Below are 17,445 nucleotides of genomic sequence, written 5' to 3' on the forward strand. Positions count from 1 at the left end.
TGCGACATATCATGGGGTGATGCCTGTATGGTCGTGAGTAGTCATCCAAAGAGTCGTACCTTTTTCTGGTCGCTGCAGGATTTTCAGCATGTTGGGGAGGGTGGTGCTGCAGGCCGAGCCTGGGGACTGGGCCTGGGCTGAAACCAAGGACGAGCCTGGGTCCGGAGTCATTTACAAACCCGTTGACGAAGTCGGGGCCTGGACTGGAGCCCAGGTGGTGGCCGAGCTGAGAGTTGGAGTGCCCAAGCCTGGGGCCTGGGTCAAGGTGTACCAGCGCCTCGGGGGCTGCCCGGCCACTGCCATCCTGCAGCACAGCCTCCGCTTCCTGCTCTGCAGGCAGCTCTGGCTCGGTTGCCTGCCATCCTCACCCCGCCCCCAGCACAGTGAGCCCGGCTCCTTCGAGGCCCAGGTCTGCGAGTGTTTCGGCCGCCTACAGTCAGGGCCGGGTCGAGTACGAGAACCAGGCCGAGGGCCAGGCCCTGGCGCTGCTCTATGACCTGGGTAGGTGCTGAGGCAGGGAATGGGAGTGAGGGGAGGAGGATGAGGGAAATGAAGGGGGAGGGAGATGGGGGGGGACAGCGCCGAGCCCCACTGTCTACCCACTGGCAATCAGCACAAGGTTTAGTTGTGGTCAGAACTAGGCAAAGTACAATATATTCACAACAGCCATCTCGGGTCCCAGGACGGGCAGGCGCTGACAGCGGGAGCGGCCCTAACGTACCACGGCGTTACACGGAGAGGAGAGCACGGCCCACAGCACGGGGGGAGAGAGAAGACAGAGAGAGAGAGAGAGGGAGAGAGAGGGAGGGAGGGGGAGGGAGGGATGAGGGAGGGAGGGGGGGGATGGGGAAGGGAGATAGGAGAGGATGAGGGAGGGAGGGGGAAAGAGGGGGGGAGGGAGTGGGGTAGAGGGGTGGTGGAGTGCAGGGGGGTAGGGAGGGGGGGGTAGTAGAAGTGGTCCGGGGTGATGGGCAAGGTGGGATAGAGGGGGGAAGTAGAGGGAGACGGGGGCAGGGAGGAGTGGATTTGGGGGGGGGGGGGGGGAATAGGATAGGCGCGAGTTGTGGGAAATTGTGTTGAGGAAACGGGTTTCATTGGGGGAAACAGGTGAGTGGTGGAATATTGCGTTGGGGAATGTGTTGCATTGGGGGACCAGGCCTCCCGTGTGACAGGGACCCAACGGGCCCCACAGTCTAGTTCCCTTTAAATCCCTATTCTTCAGGCCTTTCCTTAAAACTACCTTTCTGATTAGGTGCTTGGTTACTTAAAGTAATTTACTATCCTAATATAACCGTGTAGTTCAGCTGTAATTTCTGTCTCCCACATGGTCCACTGCACGCACAAAATACCTTTGGTCATTCTTATTACTGTATAAATTTGACGTTATTACTTCTGCTGCTTGTTAATTACAGGTACTATTTTGAATACCCGCTTGATCAGAGGAATGTTGGCCCTGGAAGCAAGTTATTGTTAATTCATTTTGTATTAATTGAAAGCTGTGGGAAACAAAAATATACTAATGGAAGATGACAGCTCCACAACACCCTGCAGCAACATAAATCATCAAACATCTGCAAACATTGATGAAGATGAATACCTGAATAAGGTCAGGTTGAAGGATCATTTGTTTTACATGATGAGCCTTCCCAAATGAGATTTAAATAATGAGCATACTGTGTTAAGCCTCGGGACAATAGTATAATGTCCTCCTTGAAGTGATTTTCTTTGAGATTATAGTGTACGGTGGATTTTGTATTTACTGAACTGGATAAATACTTTCATGCCACATTGCTCTGGATGACCTATAGATTAAAGTTAAATAACTTGACACTATTTTACACTTGATAAGAGATTTCCATTCAACTATTTTTATATTATGATTTCCATAAATGGGAATTATTTAGTATTTCAATTCTGCAGTGATGACCACTCAAAGGACTCCTATTTGGTTCACTATCGATTTCTTTATTTGCTTATCTTACCCCATCTGCCACACTTGCAGATATAGTATCGGGTGGCGCCACGTGCGGCAGCCTCACCAGCAGCTGTCCGACCTTTCATCCTTTTTGTTAATTTTAGTCTGTCTAAAAGTATGTTTCTGGAATTCTTTTAGTCTTTTTTATGTGGGGTGGCGGGCGGGAAGTGGGAAGCCGTTTTCTAAGTCACTTCCTGGTCAATGTTGCGTCTTTTCTCTGAGTCGCTTCTTCGCCCCCTCCTCACGGCCCATCATCTGGATTGGCGCGGCCTTTACTGCCAGAGACTGTCCAGAGCTTCAGCAGCGGCGCAGCACTGAATCTCCATCGTAGAGCGGGCGATGCCTCACTGGGGATCGCAGTGTGGAGCTCGGTGTGTTGGGACTGCTGATTAACACCGTGGAGCTGTGGTTGCGGAGGTTCCAGCCCCGGGTGGCACTGACTTTAACATCGCAGAGTCCTGGGGACCTCTTGCTGGGGGTCGCCAGCATTGAATCTCTGCCCAGCTCGGACTACGGACTTAGGGAGCCGCGGTCTCCGGTAGGAAGTGACCGATTCGGAAACTCCAAGCCGCTGAGAGTGTTCCCCGTTTCGATGCTGGAGCTCCGATCATCCTGTCGAGAGGGCCTGAAATATAGGGCCTCCCGTAGTGACCACTACAGTGGGCTCAAAAGGCCCCGACCACGGGTAAACAAAGAGGAAGGGGACTGAACTTTATTGCCTTCTCTCACAGTGGGAAACGTTGATTCCGCTGTGTGGGGATGTACATGTTAAATTCCATTGTATAATGTGATATTTTCATTTGTATGGCTGTATGGCAATTCAACTCTCACTGTACCAATTGGTGCATGTGATAATAAATGTCTCTTTGACTCTTGGGGATGGGGATCAAACCTGAAGATGTCCTCAAAGATTGTTTAGGGGCTGTCCCACTTGGGCGACCTAATCTGCGAGTTCAGAAGAGTGTCTTTGACCTTCAAACTCACAGCATGGTCGACACGTGGTCGTAGGAGGTCCTATGAGTTGGCTGGAACTCTCCTTCATGCTCGAGGGAAGTTCCCGAATACTCATGGCCTCAGCTAGGTTGCGGAAAAAGTTTCAGCATATTGAAAACATTTCCGCGAGTAATTTTGGTCGGCATGGGTCTTTTTAACTCGTAGTGCAGTCGCTATTTACTTACATGCACTCGAGGGCAGCCGTAGGCAATCTCCTTCGCTGACCGGGCAATTTGATTGGCTCAACGGAGCTTTCAGGACCCACTTGTAGGTAAAATACCCGCTAAACTTTATTAAACTTCTTAAAAGTGTCTCCATTCCCTCTCTCCCCTTCTCCCCCCCTTCTCTCCTCTGCTCTCCCTTCCGCTCCTCCCCCCCCCCCCCCCGGCTCTCTAAAGTACTTACTGTTACTGTGCAGCCGTTCAGACAGCGTTCGGTCGATCCAGTTCGCAGTTTGGCCGATCCAGCTCGAGGCTTTCCAGGCGAGTGCCCTCGAGCTTGAAGGTCGAAGACACTCTTTTTAACTCGCGGAATAGGTCGCCCAAGCAGGACAGCCCCTTTACTTTGTACAATAATCCCCATTTCTATTTCCCAGCTGCCTTCTGCATTGCACCTTTCCCCTCGTGCAATGTTTCACACTCAGGTGCAGTCTTCAGCTGCCAATGATTATTCTCAACTATTATCCTCCTACATTGCTGCTTGGTAGCATCTGTTCCTACCACTAAAACTTCACCCATCAGCCAAGATCCTTTTGCAATCTGAACCAAACATTCCCTGCTATAGTTTTTCAGTAACTTCATGTGAACACTTGTTCTTAGTGCTCATGGTAATGCACCATTTATACATGAGATGTTGGTGGTTATTTTATTGAGTTTATAACTGAGCAAGCCAATTTTATTTCTTTATTAAGTGCATTGCTACAGGAAAGAAAGAACAGCCTTAATAGATAAACTTTGAACACTAGTATAAATTGAAACAAATTAATATGGTTCTTCTTCCTCCTCAAGGGTTTGTACTTTTATCAATTGATTTTGTTCAGTATTGCAATCTTTAGGTTTAGTGGTATATAGGCGTGTCGAACATTCTCCCTTGCTCTTAGGCAGAAATGTTCCAGGTTCCACATAAACTACACGTTAAACTAAAGCAATCCAAGTCTGTCATTGAAGGCAAAAACAAGTACCAATGTCAATCAATTCTCTACATCACCAGGTTAGAGTACCAGCGGAAACTTCTTCAGCAACTTGCTGAGTGCAGGCTGTCAGTGTTTTCACTTGGTCATTGTACAGATAACATTATAAATAGTTCTACTGGTACATGGCCTTCTTTATAATTGGAATCACCAGAGACTACAATATCCTTGTCCATTCCTTCCCCTGATGCTGACTAACCCATTGATTTTCTCCAGCTCTTTGTATTTTGCTCTGCTTTATAATTGTTTATCACAGATGAAAAACTGGCCACTGAATAATGAGCAATAAATTGAGCTATTTATTTTCAAGAATTTTTTCCCCCAAAATATCTTTATTTTTCTTAAATTAAACAGCAATCACAGGAATTTAAAAAAAAGCAAGAAACAAGAACTTCACTGCTGTAATTCATGAGAAACATTTCCTCAAAATTGTATTAGCAACTAAAGGCAGCCTCTTGGGTTCTGCATAATCTTTATTAGCCTGATGAAGTCACCAGAAGCACTTGATGAAACAAAACATTTAAAACAATGATGAAAATGGAACAATAAAATATAAATTTGGGAAAGGTCTTATGCTGCTGTTTCACCAAGCAATTCTGAATTGGGTTAATCCACAGACGCTGACCACATTGTTTTCATGCAGCATTGAGGTACTCGTTTTCTGAAAGGTGTCAGTCTAAATTGCCAGAAAATAACCATCCTTTATCAACTGGTCAACTTCCAACCTGTCAACAGGGCTGAAACATGTTAACCTTGACACCAAGCTCCACAGTTTAGGATCCTATAAAAGGGAAAGGAAATATATATTTTCAGTAAATGCGAATGGAAATTATTCTGTCATAAATAGTACAAACTCCTCACAAACAGTACCCAGAGTCAGGATTGAATCTGCATTTCTGATGTTGTGAGGTAGCAGCTCTAACAGCAAATGATGTAAACAACTCGTTTCAAATAATATAAATGTTAAAATGTTACGAATTTAAACAGTGACATTAATCATGTTCACATACCATACTTAGCTCACTAAAATCTACAGTGCCATCAGGTTTTGCTGCGAAATCATTCTTCGGAAAATTCAACTGCAAATGAATGAAAGAGAATTATGGTTACAACTTTATGCATTCCATGTCCCATTAGTTAGGAACTTAAACACTCAAGTCTTTTCGACCGTTCAATGAGATCATTGCTATTTTGCAGTACAGCAGTCAAGTTACTGCAGATAGATGCATACAACACTCTCTCCAGGACTGTCCTTCCTAGGGTGTAAAAGCAAAATCTAAACACATTTGGGAAAGATTTAAAACAAAAAGACTCAAGTGCTGGAGTAACTCAGCCGGTCAGCAAGCATCTTTGGACAATCATCTGAAGAAAGATCCTGACCCAAAATGTCACCTATCCATGTTCTCCAGAGATGCTGCCTTACCCACTGAGTTACTCCAGCACTTTTCTCTCCATTTTGTGAACCAACATTTGCAGTTCCTTGTTTCCACATCAGTAAAGATTTAAGTAGAAGAAGGAACTGCAGATGCTGGTTTAAATCGAAGATAGACACAAAAAGCTGGATTAACTCAGCAGGACAAGCAGCATCTCTGGAGAGAAGGAATTGGTGACATTTCGGGTCGAGAAGGATCTTCAAGGGTCTCGACCCGAAATGTCACGCATTCCTTCTCTCCAGAGATGCTGCCTGTCCTGCTGAGTTAATCCAGTTGACAGAGAAAAGGAACTCAGATTAACGACGGATGGAGAGATACTGGCATATAGAGGAGAAAGTTAGTAAATCCAATGGGCAGAACAAACAAGCAAGTAAGTGAGGGAACATCAGGTGTTAGAGGTTATGGGGAGAAGGCAGGAGAATGGGGTTAGGAGGGAGAGAGATAGATCAGCCATGATTGAATGGCAGAGTAGACATGATGGGCCGAATGGCCTAATTCTACTATTTCTTATGTCCTCATAATCAAGGGAATTGAAAGGTAAATTGATTCTATTTTAATGCAAGACATATCTCTGTGTTAAATTAAATTTAAAAAATAATTGACACAGGTTTCGCTCCTCTGATATTCATGAGGGTGAAGCGATTCTTTGTGAGGGTACCCATTCTCACCTAACACACAGCTAACAATAGCCTGTTTCCTTTATCATTGTTACTTTTTTGCATATCTTTCATTCATTTGTTCTATATCTCTCTACATCATCGTCTAGATCTATTTCCCTTTCACCTGACTCTCAGTCTGAAGAAGGGTCTCGACCCGAAACACCATCTAATCCTCCAGAGATGCTGCCTGACCTGCTGAGTCACTCCAGCATTTTGTGTCTATCTTCACTTTAAATCAGTATCTGCAGTACCTTCTTACACATAAATGTGAGGTGATGCATTTTGGGAGTACGAATAAAGCTAGAACATACACTATGAATGGTAGGGTCTTAGAGACTCTAACATTAATTCTACCAGAAGATTGAGGGGGGATCTTATAGAAACTTACAAAATTCTTAAGGGGTTGGACAGGCTAGATGCAGGAAGATTATTCCCGATGTTGGGGAAGTCCAGAACTAGGGGTCACAGTTTAAGGATAAGAGGGAAGTCTTTTAGGACTGAGATGAGAAAATCATTTTTTACACAGAGAGTGGTGAATCTGTGGAATTCTCTGCCACAGAAGGTAGTTGAGGCCAGTTCATTGGCTATATTTAAGAGGGAGTTAGATGTGGTCCTTGTGGCTAAAGGGATCAGGGGGTATGGAGAGAAGGCAGGGATGGGATATTGAGTTGGATGATCAGCCATGATCATATCGAATGGCGGTGCAGGCTCGAAGGGCCTACTCCTACACCTATTTTCTATGTTTCTATTGTTCTAGAGAGTACTGAAAAACAGAGGGTTCTCAGAGTACATGTCGATAGATCCTTGTAGGTGCGTAACATTTTTCGGAAGGCAAAGAATACCAGCCTACATTAATCTGAGCACTGAATACAGAAACAGAGAAATTATGCATCTGGAATACCATGTGCAATTCTGGTCAATATGTAACAGGAAAGATGTTACGGCACTGGAGAGGGTGCAGAGGCAATTCACCAGGAGGTCACCTGGATGGAGCAGTTCAGTTATGAGGCGAGAATGGAGAAGCAAGGTCTGTTCACCCTGGAGACAAAGATGTTAAGGAGGTATAGATAGGGTGGACTGTAGAAAAACCTTTCCAAAGTCAAAGGTAGATAAAACTAGAAGATGTAGGTTTAGGGTAAGTGGGGAAAGAGAATATGATGGAGACCATCATCACAGAGAGTGAGAAGTACCTGGAATGCACTGCCTGAGAGAGTGGTTGCATCTGGTTTGCTGACAGCATTTCAGAAATGTCCAGCTGAGCACTTGAATCACTTAGGCATAGAGAGTCATCCACCAAGTGTTGGGTAATGGGTTACTATGGAGAAGTGCCCACTGGTCAGCGTTAGCCAGAATAGCCTGAAAACAGTTGTACTATTTCATCATCATCATCATCATCCTTTTATTGTCATCATGAAAAGCAACAATTGTACAGCGCATGATACTCCGGTTAAGGTCTAATTAGAGTTTTAGACAATTGCAGAATTATTTTAAAGTATTCTAGTTGCATAAAGGGAAATTTAATTTAAGTTGAAGATAAACACAAAAAGCTGGAATTACTCAGCGGGACAGGCAGCATCTCTGGAGAGAAGGAATGGGTGACGTTTCGGGTCGAGACCCTTCTTCAGACTTTTCATTTAAGTTATTTACCTTCACTTGGGTTTACCAGGTATGGTACCCTTTATAATGTTAGCAATAAGTTAGAACATACCCACAAAAGCAGGTGTCCAAAAGCAAACACGTCGGATGCAAGGGTAGCAGACTGGCCACTTCTGACCTCTGGGGCTATAAGATTCACTTTATCAGCCACCATCCAGCCGACAATGTTACGTTGATCCTACATATACAGAAACACGATTAACCATCATGGATTGCGTATCCAAATAATTGCAAAAAAAATATTTGTTATGACAAAGAGGTCCCCTGCAGTTGTACAGAACCCTGGTGAGACCACACCTGGAGTATTGTGTGTAGTTTTGGTCTCCAAATTTGAGGAAAGACATTTTTGCTATTGAGGGAGTACAGCATAGGTTCACTAGGTTCATTCCTGGGATGGCGGGACTGTCATATGTTGAGGGAATGGAGCGACTGGGCTTGTATACACTGGAATTTAGGATGAGAGTGGATCTTATTGAAACATATAAGATTATTAAGGGATTGGACCTGCTAGAGGCAGGAAACATGTTCCCAATGATGGGGAGTCCAGAACCAGAGGTCACAGTTTAAGAATAAGGGGAAGGCCATTAAGAACGGAGGAAAAACATTTTCACCCAGAGAGTTGTGAATCTGTGGAATTCTCTGCCTCAGAAGGCAGTGGAGGCCAATTCTCTGGATGCTTTCAAGAGAGAGTTAGATAGAGCTCTTAAAAATAACGGAGTCAAGGGATATGGGGAGAAGGCAGGAACGGGGTACTGATTGTGGATAATCAGCCATGATCACAGTAAATGGCGTACTCCTGCATCTATTGTCTATTGACTCAGGAATATCAATCTATAGGGATATAGTTGTATATATATTTTTCACATAATTTATTTCAATTTTAACAATTTGCAAATGCATCTAAATGCCTAAGATATTTCATAAATTACATACATATCAGGTATTATTTGGTATTTTTGTTGGGGTAATAAGTCCTATTTCTGACCACATTATTTTCCATTTCCCTCAACAATTTGGTTGACTGATGATATAAGTTTCACCATATAAACTTTATGAAAAAATATAAATCGTTTAAAATGAGAAAACATAACATAATAAATCTCTAAAATTAAAAAAAATGTTAATGATGGAATATAAAAATGGAAAATTTAGTTTTGTGGTATCACTGTAATAAATATGCATCAGGGCACAAAAGGGGTAGATAATTTTGATCCGTTTATTTTGTTATATGCCTGAAAACAGTTCCGTTTACAATTAAAAGTGGTGAATTCTGCTTTATCATAATGCTATTTGAATCAATTCAGTCTCATATCTAGCAATTATCTGTAAACCACAAAACACTTCAAAGTTAAGTATATGAAAACATGCAAGGTGACAGATGAATAACACAAGAAGAGGTGATAACCCCATCTCAGGTGTTCTTCAAAGATGCACTGCATGTCTTAAACATGCAACCTCTAGCACCCTAGGGAAGTTTTGCAGGTGTCCAACAATATTTAAGTCACACATTATCAATTAGTTTGTTCATTCGTTGCTAGGTCATAATCCTGGTACACCTAAAAGACACAAGAAAGCACCTCCAGCTCATGGACTGCAATGTACAGGAAGACATTCACCCAACTTCCATGCCATTTATAGGGAGAAGCATCAAATCCTGGTCATACCAATAATATAAGCAACCTCAAAAATGCCTCTTAATAAATACATAGGCAGTGATATACCGCACCACTCACAGCAGACTTGGTAAAATCGAAGTCTCCAACGATACCACGTTCACGATTGACAGCAAACACATTATGAGGATGGAGGGCGCCGTGAACAATATTTGAGCTATGAAGTGTCTGTAATCCTGTTGCAACGCCTCGCATTACTTTAATTACCTCCTTTAAACAGAAATGATGGAGGATAGTTTAACTATCTGACAGTCAAACACACAAATTACTGGCTGCAGTGCTCTATATTTGTGTACGGGATTTAAGATTGCACTCATTTTTAACTGAATATTACTGACGATCCATTAAGATTTATCTGATGCATGCACCCAGAATGCAAGGTTTACACACAGGTAGATTATATTCACAATATGATTACATACACTATAATCTAGGAACTGGAAATTCAGATATCTTATCACATAAACCATAAATCACAGTTTCCCAAATTATTTTCAAATTTACAATTCTACCATATAGAAATCCAACAGCAGCAGGCAAAAGAGAACACCATAAATTACCCATCTTCACCTCAACCGAACAAAAGATCTTTGTTTGGAAACGTATTGCCTCTTCTCCTATCATTGGAGCAACAGGCTACAACTCAGACTTTTGGACAAAACCTGCCAACGCAACAACCTTTGGATGCAGGCAACCCTGTGGTAATTCTCATAGGACTCCTCTGCAGGGATGTGAACTCTTCCTCCAAGAAGTTAACACCAGGGCTATACCTTCTCCCGATCTAGTTCTGAACAATGTTTCTAGTTAACCACCCTTTTTGTGGAATTCCCTGCCACACAGTGGACGCCAAATCACTGGATGGATTTAAGAGAGACTTAGATAGAGCTCTAGGGGCTAGTGAATCAAGGGATATGGGTAGAAGGCAGGCATGGGTTATTGATTGGGGACGATCAGCCATGATCGCAATGAATGGCGGTGCTGGCTCGAAGGGCTGAATGGTCTCCTCCTGCACCTATTTTCTATGTTTCTATGACAACACTCTCAGTCATGTCCACACTGCATGCCATTGCTAAAAACGTTCCCATCTGCCAAAATGTGAGTTAGTTGTTTTTAATATGCAGTAGACCCAAATTAAAATAGGTTACATTTTCCATAAATAAACATGAGCCATTCTCCGGCAACTGCAGTCTCTGGAGGAGGTCATTAGTTATCCGAAATATCCGAGTTCTGGTTGAGTAGTAACTGGACATTTTACAAAGGTGTCATTAATGGCTCTGGAGCCATTTTCCAGCAAAAACCACAGAGCGGAAAATTGGAGGGAACCAAATATAAATCTTTAAATGCCATCCCACAATACAAGGCACCATGATGTGAAAAATGTAAATTAATCTTATTTTTAACTCACTCGTGTTTGAAAATTCCAGGTTGCTATTTTTTTTTTTTTAAACATAGTTGCAAGCCATTTTCTTTTTTTCAATTGACCCGATTAATGAACAGATAAAACTCACCGCTGAGTTTAGGGGGTTGGTGTCCTGCACAGTTTTCAGACTACATCCTGGATAAAAGGGTAACATGACATATGCTACTGGCTCAGACTGAGGAAAAAATATAGAACAGAAACATGATATCCTCAAAGAAGATCACTCAGATTAAACAATAGATTATATTTAAAGATTTACTATCACTGAACGCACAGCCATAATTCTATTAGTGGATTAACTTAAACTAAAAAAAAGGTGCATTGGTCAGAAACAAAAATGCTGTTTTAAATTTTATCAGCTCCGTAAATTTTCCCTTGAATTGTTCCACTTTTCCTCATGTATCCAACAATGATTTATTTTCTTGGCCCTATTTTAGAGTCCCATGTACAGTGCCCTCCATAATGTTTGGGACAAAGACCTATCATTTATTTATTTGCCACTATTTTTATACATTTTGGTTTCATCACGTAGATCATTACAGCAGTGTTTATACACAGTCCCCCCATTTCAGGGCACCATAATGTTTGGGATACAGCAATGTCATGTAAATGAAAGTAGTCATGTCTAGTATTTTGTTGCATATCCTTTGCATGCAATGACTGCTTGAAGTCTGTGATTCATGGACATCATCAGTTGCTGGGTGTCTTCTCTGGTGATGCTCTGCCAGGCCTGTATTGCAGACATCTTTAGCTTATGTTTGTTTTGGGGGTAAGTCCCCTTCAGTTTTCTCTTCAGCATATAAAAGTCATGCTCAATTGGGTTCAGATCAGGATATTGACTTGGCCACTCAAGAATTGACCATTTTTTAGCTTTGAAAAACTCCTTTGTTGCTTCAGCAGTATGTTTGGGATCATTGTCTTGCTGTAGAATGAACCGCTGACCAATGAGTTTTGAGGCATTTGTTTGAACTTGAGCAGATTCTATACACTTCGGAATTCATTATGCTACTGCCATCAGCAGTTGTATCAATGAAGATAAGTGAGCCAGTACCTTCAGCAGCCATACATGCCCAGGCCATAACACCCCCACCACCATGTTTCACAGATGGGGTGGTATGCTTTGGATCTTGGGCAGTTCCTTCTCTCCTCCATACTTTGCTCTTGCCATCACTCTGAAATAAGTTAATCTTCGTCTCATCTGTCAACAAGACCTTTTTCCAGAACTGTGGTTGCTCTTTTAAGTACTTCTTTGCAAAATGCAACCTGGCCATCATATTTTTACGGCTAACTAGTGGTTTGCATCTTGCAGTGTAGCCTCGTTTCATGAAGTCTTCTGCGGACAGTGGTCATTGACAGATCCACACCTGACGAGTGTTTCTGATCTGACGGACAGGTGTTTGTTTTTTTCTTCTTTATTTAGAGAGAATTATTCTGTTATCAGCTGTGGTCTTCCTTGGCCTGCCAGGCTCTCTTTCTTCTTAATGATGTTCCAAACAGTTGATTTTGGTAAGCTTAAGGTTTGGCTGATGTCTCTAACAGTTTTATTCTTGTTTCTCAGTTTCATAATGGCTTATTTGACTTTCATTGGCACAACTTTGGTCATCATGTTGATAAACAGCAATAAAAGTTTCCAAAGGTGATGGAAAAACTGGAGGAGAGACTAGGTGCTGAGATCTCTCTTATACCTGCATTAAGGATGCAATTAAACATTCCTGAGCAATTACAAACGCCTGTGAAGGCATGTGTCCCAAACATTATGATGCCCTGAAATGGGGGGACTATGTATAAACACAGCTGTAATTTCTACATGGTGAAACCAAAATGTATAAAAATGGCCTTTAATAAAATATGACAATGTGCACTTTAACCACATGTGATTTTTTTGAATTACAAATCTCAAATTGTGGATTACAGAGGCAAATAAATAAATGATAGGTCTTTGTCCCAAACATTATGGAGGGCACTGTAGGTTGTTACTTTGCTCTGTTCTAATATCATAGCATTGCCCACGGGTGTCTTATTCAAAGACATGATCCAGCTGTTCAGGATTTCTCCACTCCTGACCCCTGACCGGTGGTTCAACATCTAATTTTAGACGATTCACTAGCTTCTTCAGTTAAACACGGGAATATCAAAGCCACCGACTCTTCACCCACCCACCTAGCACCCAGCACAAATTTGATGCTCCCACATTAATCAATTCAATTCTTCTCGTCAGCACTTTTCAATCTTAGGCTTACCTACAGATCTCACATCATCTCTATAAAAAGAAATTCCAGTCAGCAACATAAACATGGACTCATCCAACTGGTGTTAAAATTGTCAACCAGTTGATTCAGATTTAACTATTCAATAGCTGAATCTGAATCTTTTCCTTCCAAATCAACTATTCAGGTAGTTTTATGATCAATCCCAAATACTCTAGACTGACCAAAATGCAATTAATATAAATCAGTTGTATTCATACAGGAAAGCTTGCTCAAACAAGATTCTTATCCTTCATAACCCACACTGCCTCCCAGTTATACTTTAAAACTCTCAGCCTTGTGTTCAGATCCTTCCTCTTTTAGTCTTCTTGATGCTCCTCATCTAGATGCTCCCCATGACTCTCATGCACTTATTCCTTCCATGTTCCCACTATTGGTAGATTTGTTTGGTCACCTTGGACTTCATTCAAAGCTTCTCCATCTCTCTCCCGTTTAGTTGCATCTTAAACCGATCTCTTCAATTAGTTTATGGTTACAGCCCATAACATTTTAATTTTGTCGCATTACATCAAACGTTAAGCGTGAGAGAGCCTATTTTTCCAACTTAGAGACACTATTCAAATACGTTGCTATTTCTATTTTTAAAGTTTCTCACTTTGCAAGCAAACAGGTACAGAATTGGTAGAAGTCCAGAGTTTTCCTTCAACACAGACCAAGCTCGGTGATATGCAGCTGCCCTTTCGATCATGTTGGCCTCAGTGGCAAAATCCACAGAATAGCCCTGCAAAAAAACATAGCACATTAATCTGGAGACAAACAACAAAAACACTTTGTGCAGCAATCAAAGGAAAGCAATGAATTAAGCACCAACTCAAATTCACATGATGGAGATGGAAAGGAGTCGTGTAATAAACACCATTATTTACCTTTAAGAGAATTCTCTTGGATTTAACTTCAGAGCACACCAATGATCGCTTGCTGCTCAATTCTCTCATGGGCTCTGGATCAAACAAATCACGCTCCAGGCTCTCGGTGAGTAGTCCGGCAGATTGCTGGAGGAAAAAGATAAGGGGTGGAGTTCGGATTTTAAATTATTTGAAATTAACAGAGAACATTCAACAGTCTGTGAAATAGATAACAGGGTGTAAATGTTCTGCATAGTACAGCATTTTTTGCATAATACGTAAAAGAATGCAATTTAAATACTGATCAAATTTCCCAGCTGAGTAGTGCACTTCTGCAGTGTGTGTCCACGCAATGTGCATCATTGTTGCAGAAATTTGTTCTGGAGATTCAAAGTTCACGTACAAATCAAGAAACCACACCAAATCAACCCTTAACCATGGCCGTCCGCAGGGGGGGGGGGGGGGGGGGGGGGGGAGGTGCGTCGGGTGCGACCACACCCCCCTTTTTTCCCCCCTAAGAAAATAAAAATCACAAAAAAAAAATCAAAGTTTCCACTTTGGAAACGGCCAGTTCTCTGTTCGCCCGTCGCCGGGCAAGAGTGGCTGAATCTGAACCCAACGGCTGTAACCCCAACACCAGACGCCGCTGCAGCGGAGCCCGCTTCCCTCGCCTCTCCCCGCTGCCGGGGGCCTATGCCACCCCCGCTGGGCTCATGCCACCCCCGCTGGGTCCACGCCACCCGCGCTGGGCCCACGATACCCATGTTGGGCCCACGCCACCCCCACTAACCTCCGCCCACGCCACCGCCACTAACCTCCGCTGGGTCCACACCACCCATGCCGATCCCCTCTGGGCCCACGCCACCCCTGCTGACCTGTGCTGGGCCCACACCACCTTCATCCCCCCCGCTCGCTGGGCCCGCGCCACCTTCATCTTCGCCCCCCCCCCCCCCGCAAGAAAGAGGGGGGGAGGGATGAGAGAGGGGGGAGAGAGAGGGAAGGGAGAGAGATGGGGGAGGGGAGAGGGAAAGGGGGATTATCTTTAGTGAGATTGCAAAATTAAGGTATGTTTTAGAGCTATTATATTTTCTCCTCCATATGAATAATATTAAACAATATTAAATAATATCAAACAATTGGAACTGCTTTCTTTTCCTTGATAACAATACTGAAAAATACCGATAGCCTAATCGTTAAAGAGTTAAAGAGTTAAAAGATAGCCTAATCGATAAAGAACTGAGAAGAGGAATCAGAGCTGCCAAGGAAAGGTACTCTGAGAAGTTGAGGAGCAAGTTCTCTGCTAGTGACTCTTCTTCAGTTTGGAAGGGCATGAAAGAAATCACTAGCTATAAGCGGAAAGGCCCCCTGCTGTTTGGACAATCGTCAGCTGACGAACGACCTGAATGAGTTTTACTGCAGGTTTGAAAATTAGAAACGTAACCCTGGTAACCCCTTCCCCAACAAACACAGCCAGACCCCAGTCTGCAAAGAATGGACCCTGCACCCTCTCCTTCCCATTCACCACTTTACACCTACTTAAGGCAAGACTCCAGCATGAAAAGAATGGACTCTTTCCCACCCCAACCAACACTTCACACCCACTCACAGCCTGACCTCAGTCTGCAAAGACTGGGCCCTTCTACACCTACCCCATTCCAATCACCACTTCACACCCAATTACTCATTTTTAACCAGTCCCTGCCTGCTTCAAAGTCTCCACTATTGTCCCTGTACCCAAAAAGGTAAGGATTACTGGCTTGTCGCACTGACCTCTGTAGTCATGAAGACCGTTAAAAGGCTTGTGCTGGACAGGCTGAAAAATATCACAATCCCTCTGCTGGACCATCTGCATTTTGCATATCGGGCCAATAGATCTATGGATGACGCAGTCAATCTGGGCCTGCACTTCATCCTTCAGCACCTAGACCACCAGGGAACCTATGCGAGGATATTGTTTTATTGATTTTAGCTCTGCATTCAACACCATTGTGCCAGAGCTACTACGCTCCAAACTTTCTGAGTTGGCTGTGCCTGAACCCCTCTGTCGGTGGATCACCAGCTTTCTGACAGAGAGGAAGCAGCATGTGAGGCGGGAAGGCACATCTCGGACCCGCAAACGCTAAGCATAGGAGCATCGCAAGATGCGTACTCTCCCCTCTCCTCTACTCTCGCCACACCATTGACTGCACCTCCACAGACACCTCTGTCAAGCTTCTCAAGTTTGCGGATGACACAACCCTGATTGGACTGATCCAGGATGGGGATCTCTTTTCAGTTTGACATCTTTCCTATAACATGGTGCCCAGAAGTGAACACAATATTCTAAATGCGGTCTCACCAAAGTCTTATACAACTGCAACATGACCTCCCAACTTCTATACTCAATACTCTGACTGATGAAGGCCAAAGTGCCAAAATACTTTTTGACCACCTGATATACCTGTGACACGACCTTCAAGGAACCATGCAGCCATCAACCATTACTCTGCCCACGTGGCTAATTGATCCAGATCCTGCTGCAATCTTTCACAACCATCTTCACTATCTGCAAAACCACTCACTTCTGTATCATCAGCAAACTTGCTAATCTTGCCCTGTTCTGTGACGTTTCACAGAATGCTGGAGTAACTCAGCGGGCCAGGCCGAGTATAGAAGTTGGGAGGTCATGTTGCAGTTGCATAAGAAGTTGGTGAGGCCGCATTCAGAGTATTGTGTTCAGTTCTGGGCACCATGTTATAGGAAATATGTCTTCAAACTGGAAAGGGTACAGTGAAGATTTATGAGGATGTTGCCAGGACTAGAGAGCCAGAGCTATAGGGAGAGGTTGAGTAGGCTGGGACTCTATTTCATGGAGCACAGGAGGATGAGTGATGATCTAATAGAGGTGTATGAAATAGTAAGATTAAACGAGTACTTACCAGTTTGAAGTTTGATCTTGATTTTATGAGGAGTTACGATGAGCAATTACGTGAAGGGCCATCCGTCTGCGTGCGCGTCAATCTTCAAAGCAGCGGTGTTAAATCACAGATAAAAAGAAGACCTGAGAATAGTAAGATTGTGAAGAAACTAGAACTTCCATATGACCTTGATAGTATGAGGGTGGGAGCGGTGGGCACGTAATCGCTCATCGTAACTCCTCATAAAATCAAGATCAAACTTCAAACTGGTAAATTCTCGTTTAATCTTACTATTTTACTTCGGAGTCACGTGAGTGACTACGTGAAGATTTCAAAGCTCTGTGATTTTACACAGGTTACGAATCCAAGCGTCACACACTGAATGGATTGACCATGGATGCGTGTAATCATTAAAGCATTCAGACATTACGTAGTTAA

General features: G+C 43.3%; 1 protein-coding gene across 9 annotated transcripts in view; it reads right to left on the reverse strand.

The window, feature by feature from the left end:
• Positions 1-3,839: 3,839 nt before the first annotated feature.
• Positions 3,840-17,445, reverse strand: part of LOC129712543 (serine/threonine-protein kinase 31-like) — a 102,151-nt gene continuing 88,545 nt past the window's right edge. For 3 of the 9 annotated variants that reach the window (XM_055661055.1, XM_055661064.1, XM_055661036.1), the window contains 7 exons: positions 14,132-14,257; positions 13,861-13,986; positions 11,087-11,173; positions 9,639-9,788; positions 7,958-8,083; positions 5,168-5,236; positions 3,850-4,938 (listed from right to left, as the gene is read on the reverse strand). In XM_055661055.1, coding sequence (XP_055517030.1) covers positions 4,834-4,938; positions 5,168-5,236; positions 7,958-8,083; positions 9,639-9,788; positions 11,087-11,173; positions 13,861-13,986; positions 14,132-14,257 — 789 coding nt within the window. In that variant the 3' untranslated portion in view covers positions 3,850-4,833. Of the gene's footprint in view, positions 4,939-5,167; positions 5,237-7,957; positions 8,084-9,638; positions 9,789-11,086; positions 11,174-13,860; positions 13,987-14,131; positions 14,258-17,445 lie in introns of all 9 variants that reach the window. The other 6 variants (XM_055661039.1, XM_055661073.1, XM_055661045.1 and 3 more) reach the window with 4 other exon arrangements.

This window comes from Leucoraja erinacea, chromosome 2 (assembly GCF_028641065.1).
Source record: "Leucoraja erinacea ecotype New England chromosome 2, Leri_hhj_1, whole genome shotgun sequence".
Lineage (NCBI taxonomy): Eukaryota > Metazoa > Chordata > Chondrichthyes > Rajiformes > Rajidae > Leucoraja > Leucoraja erinaceus.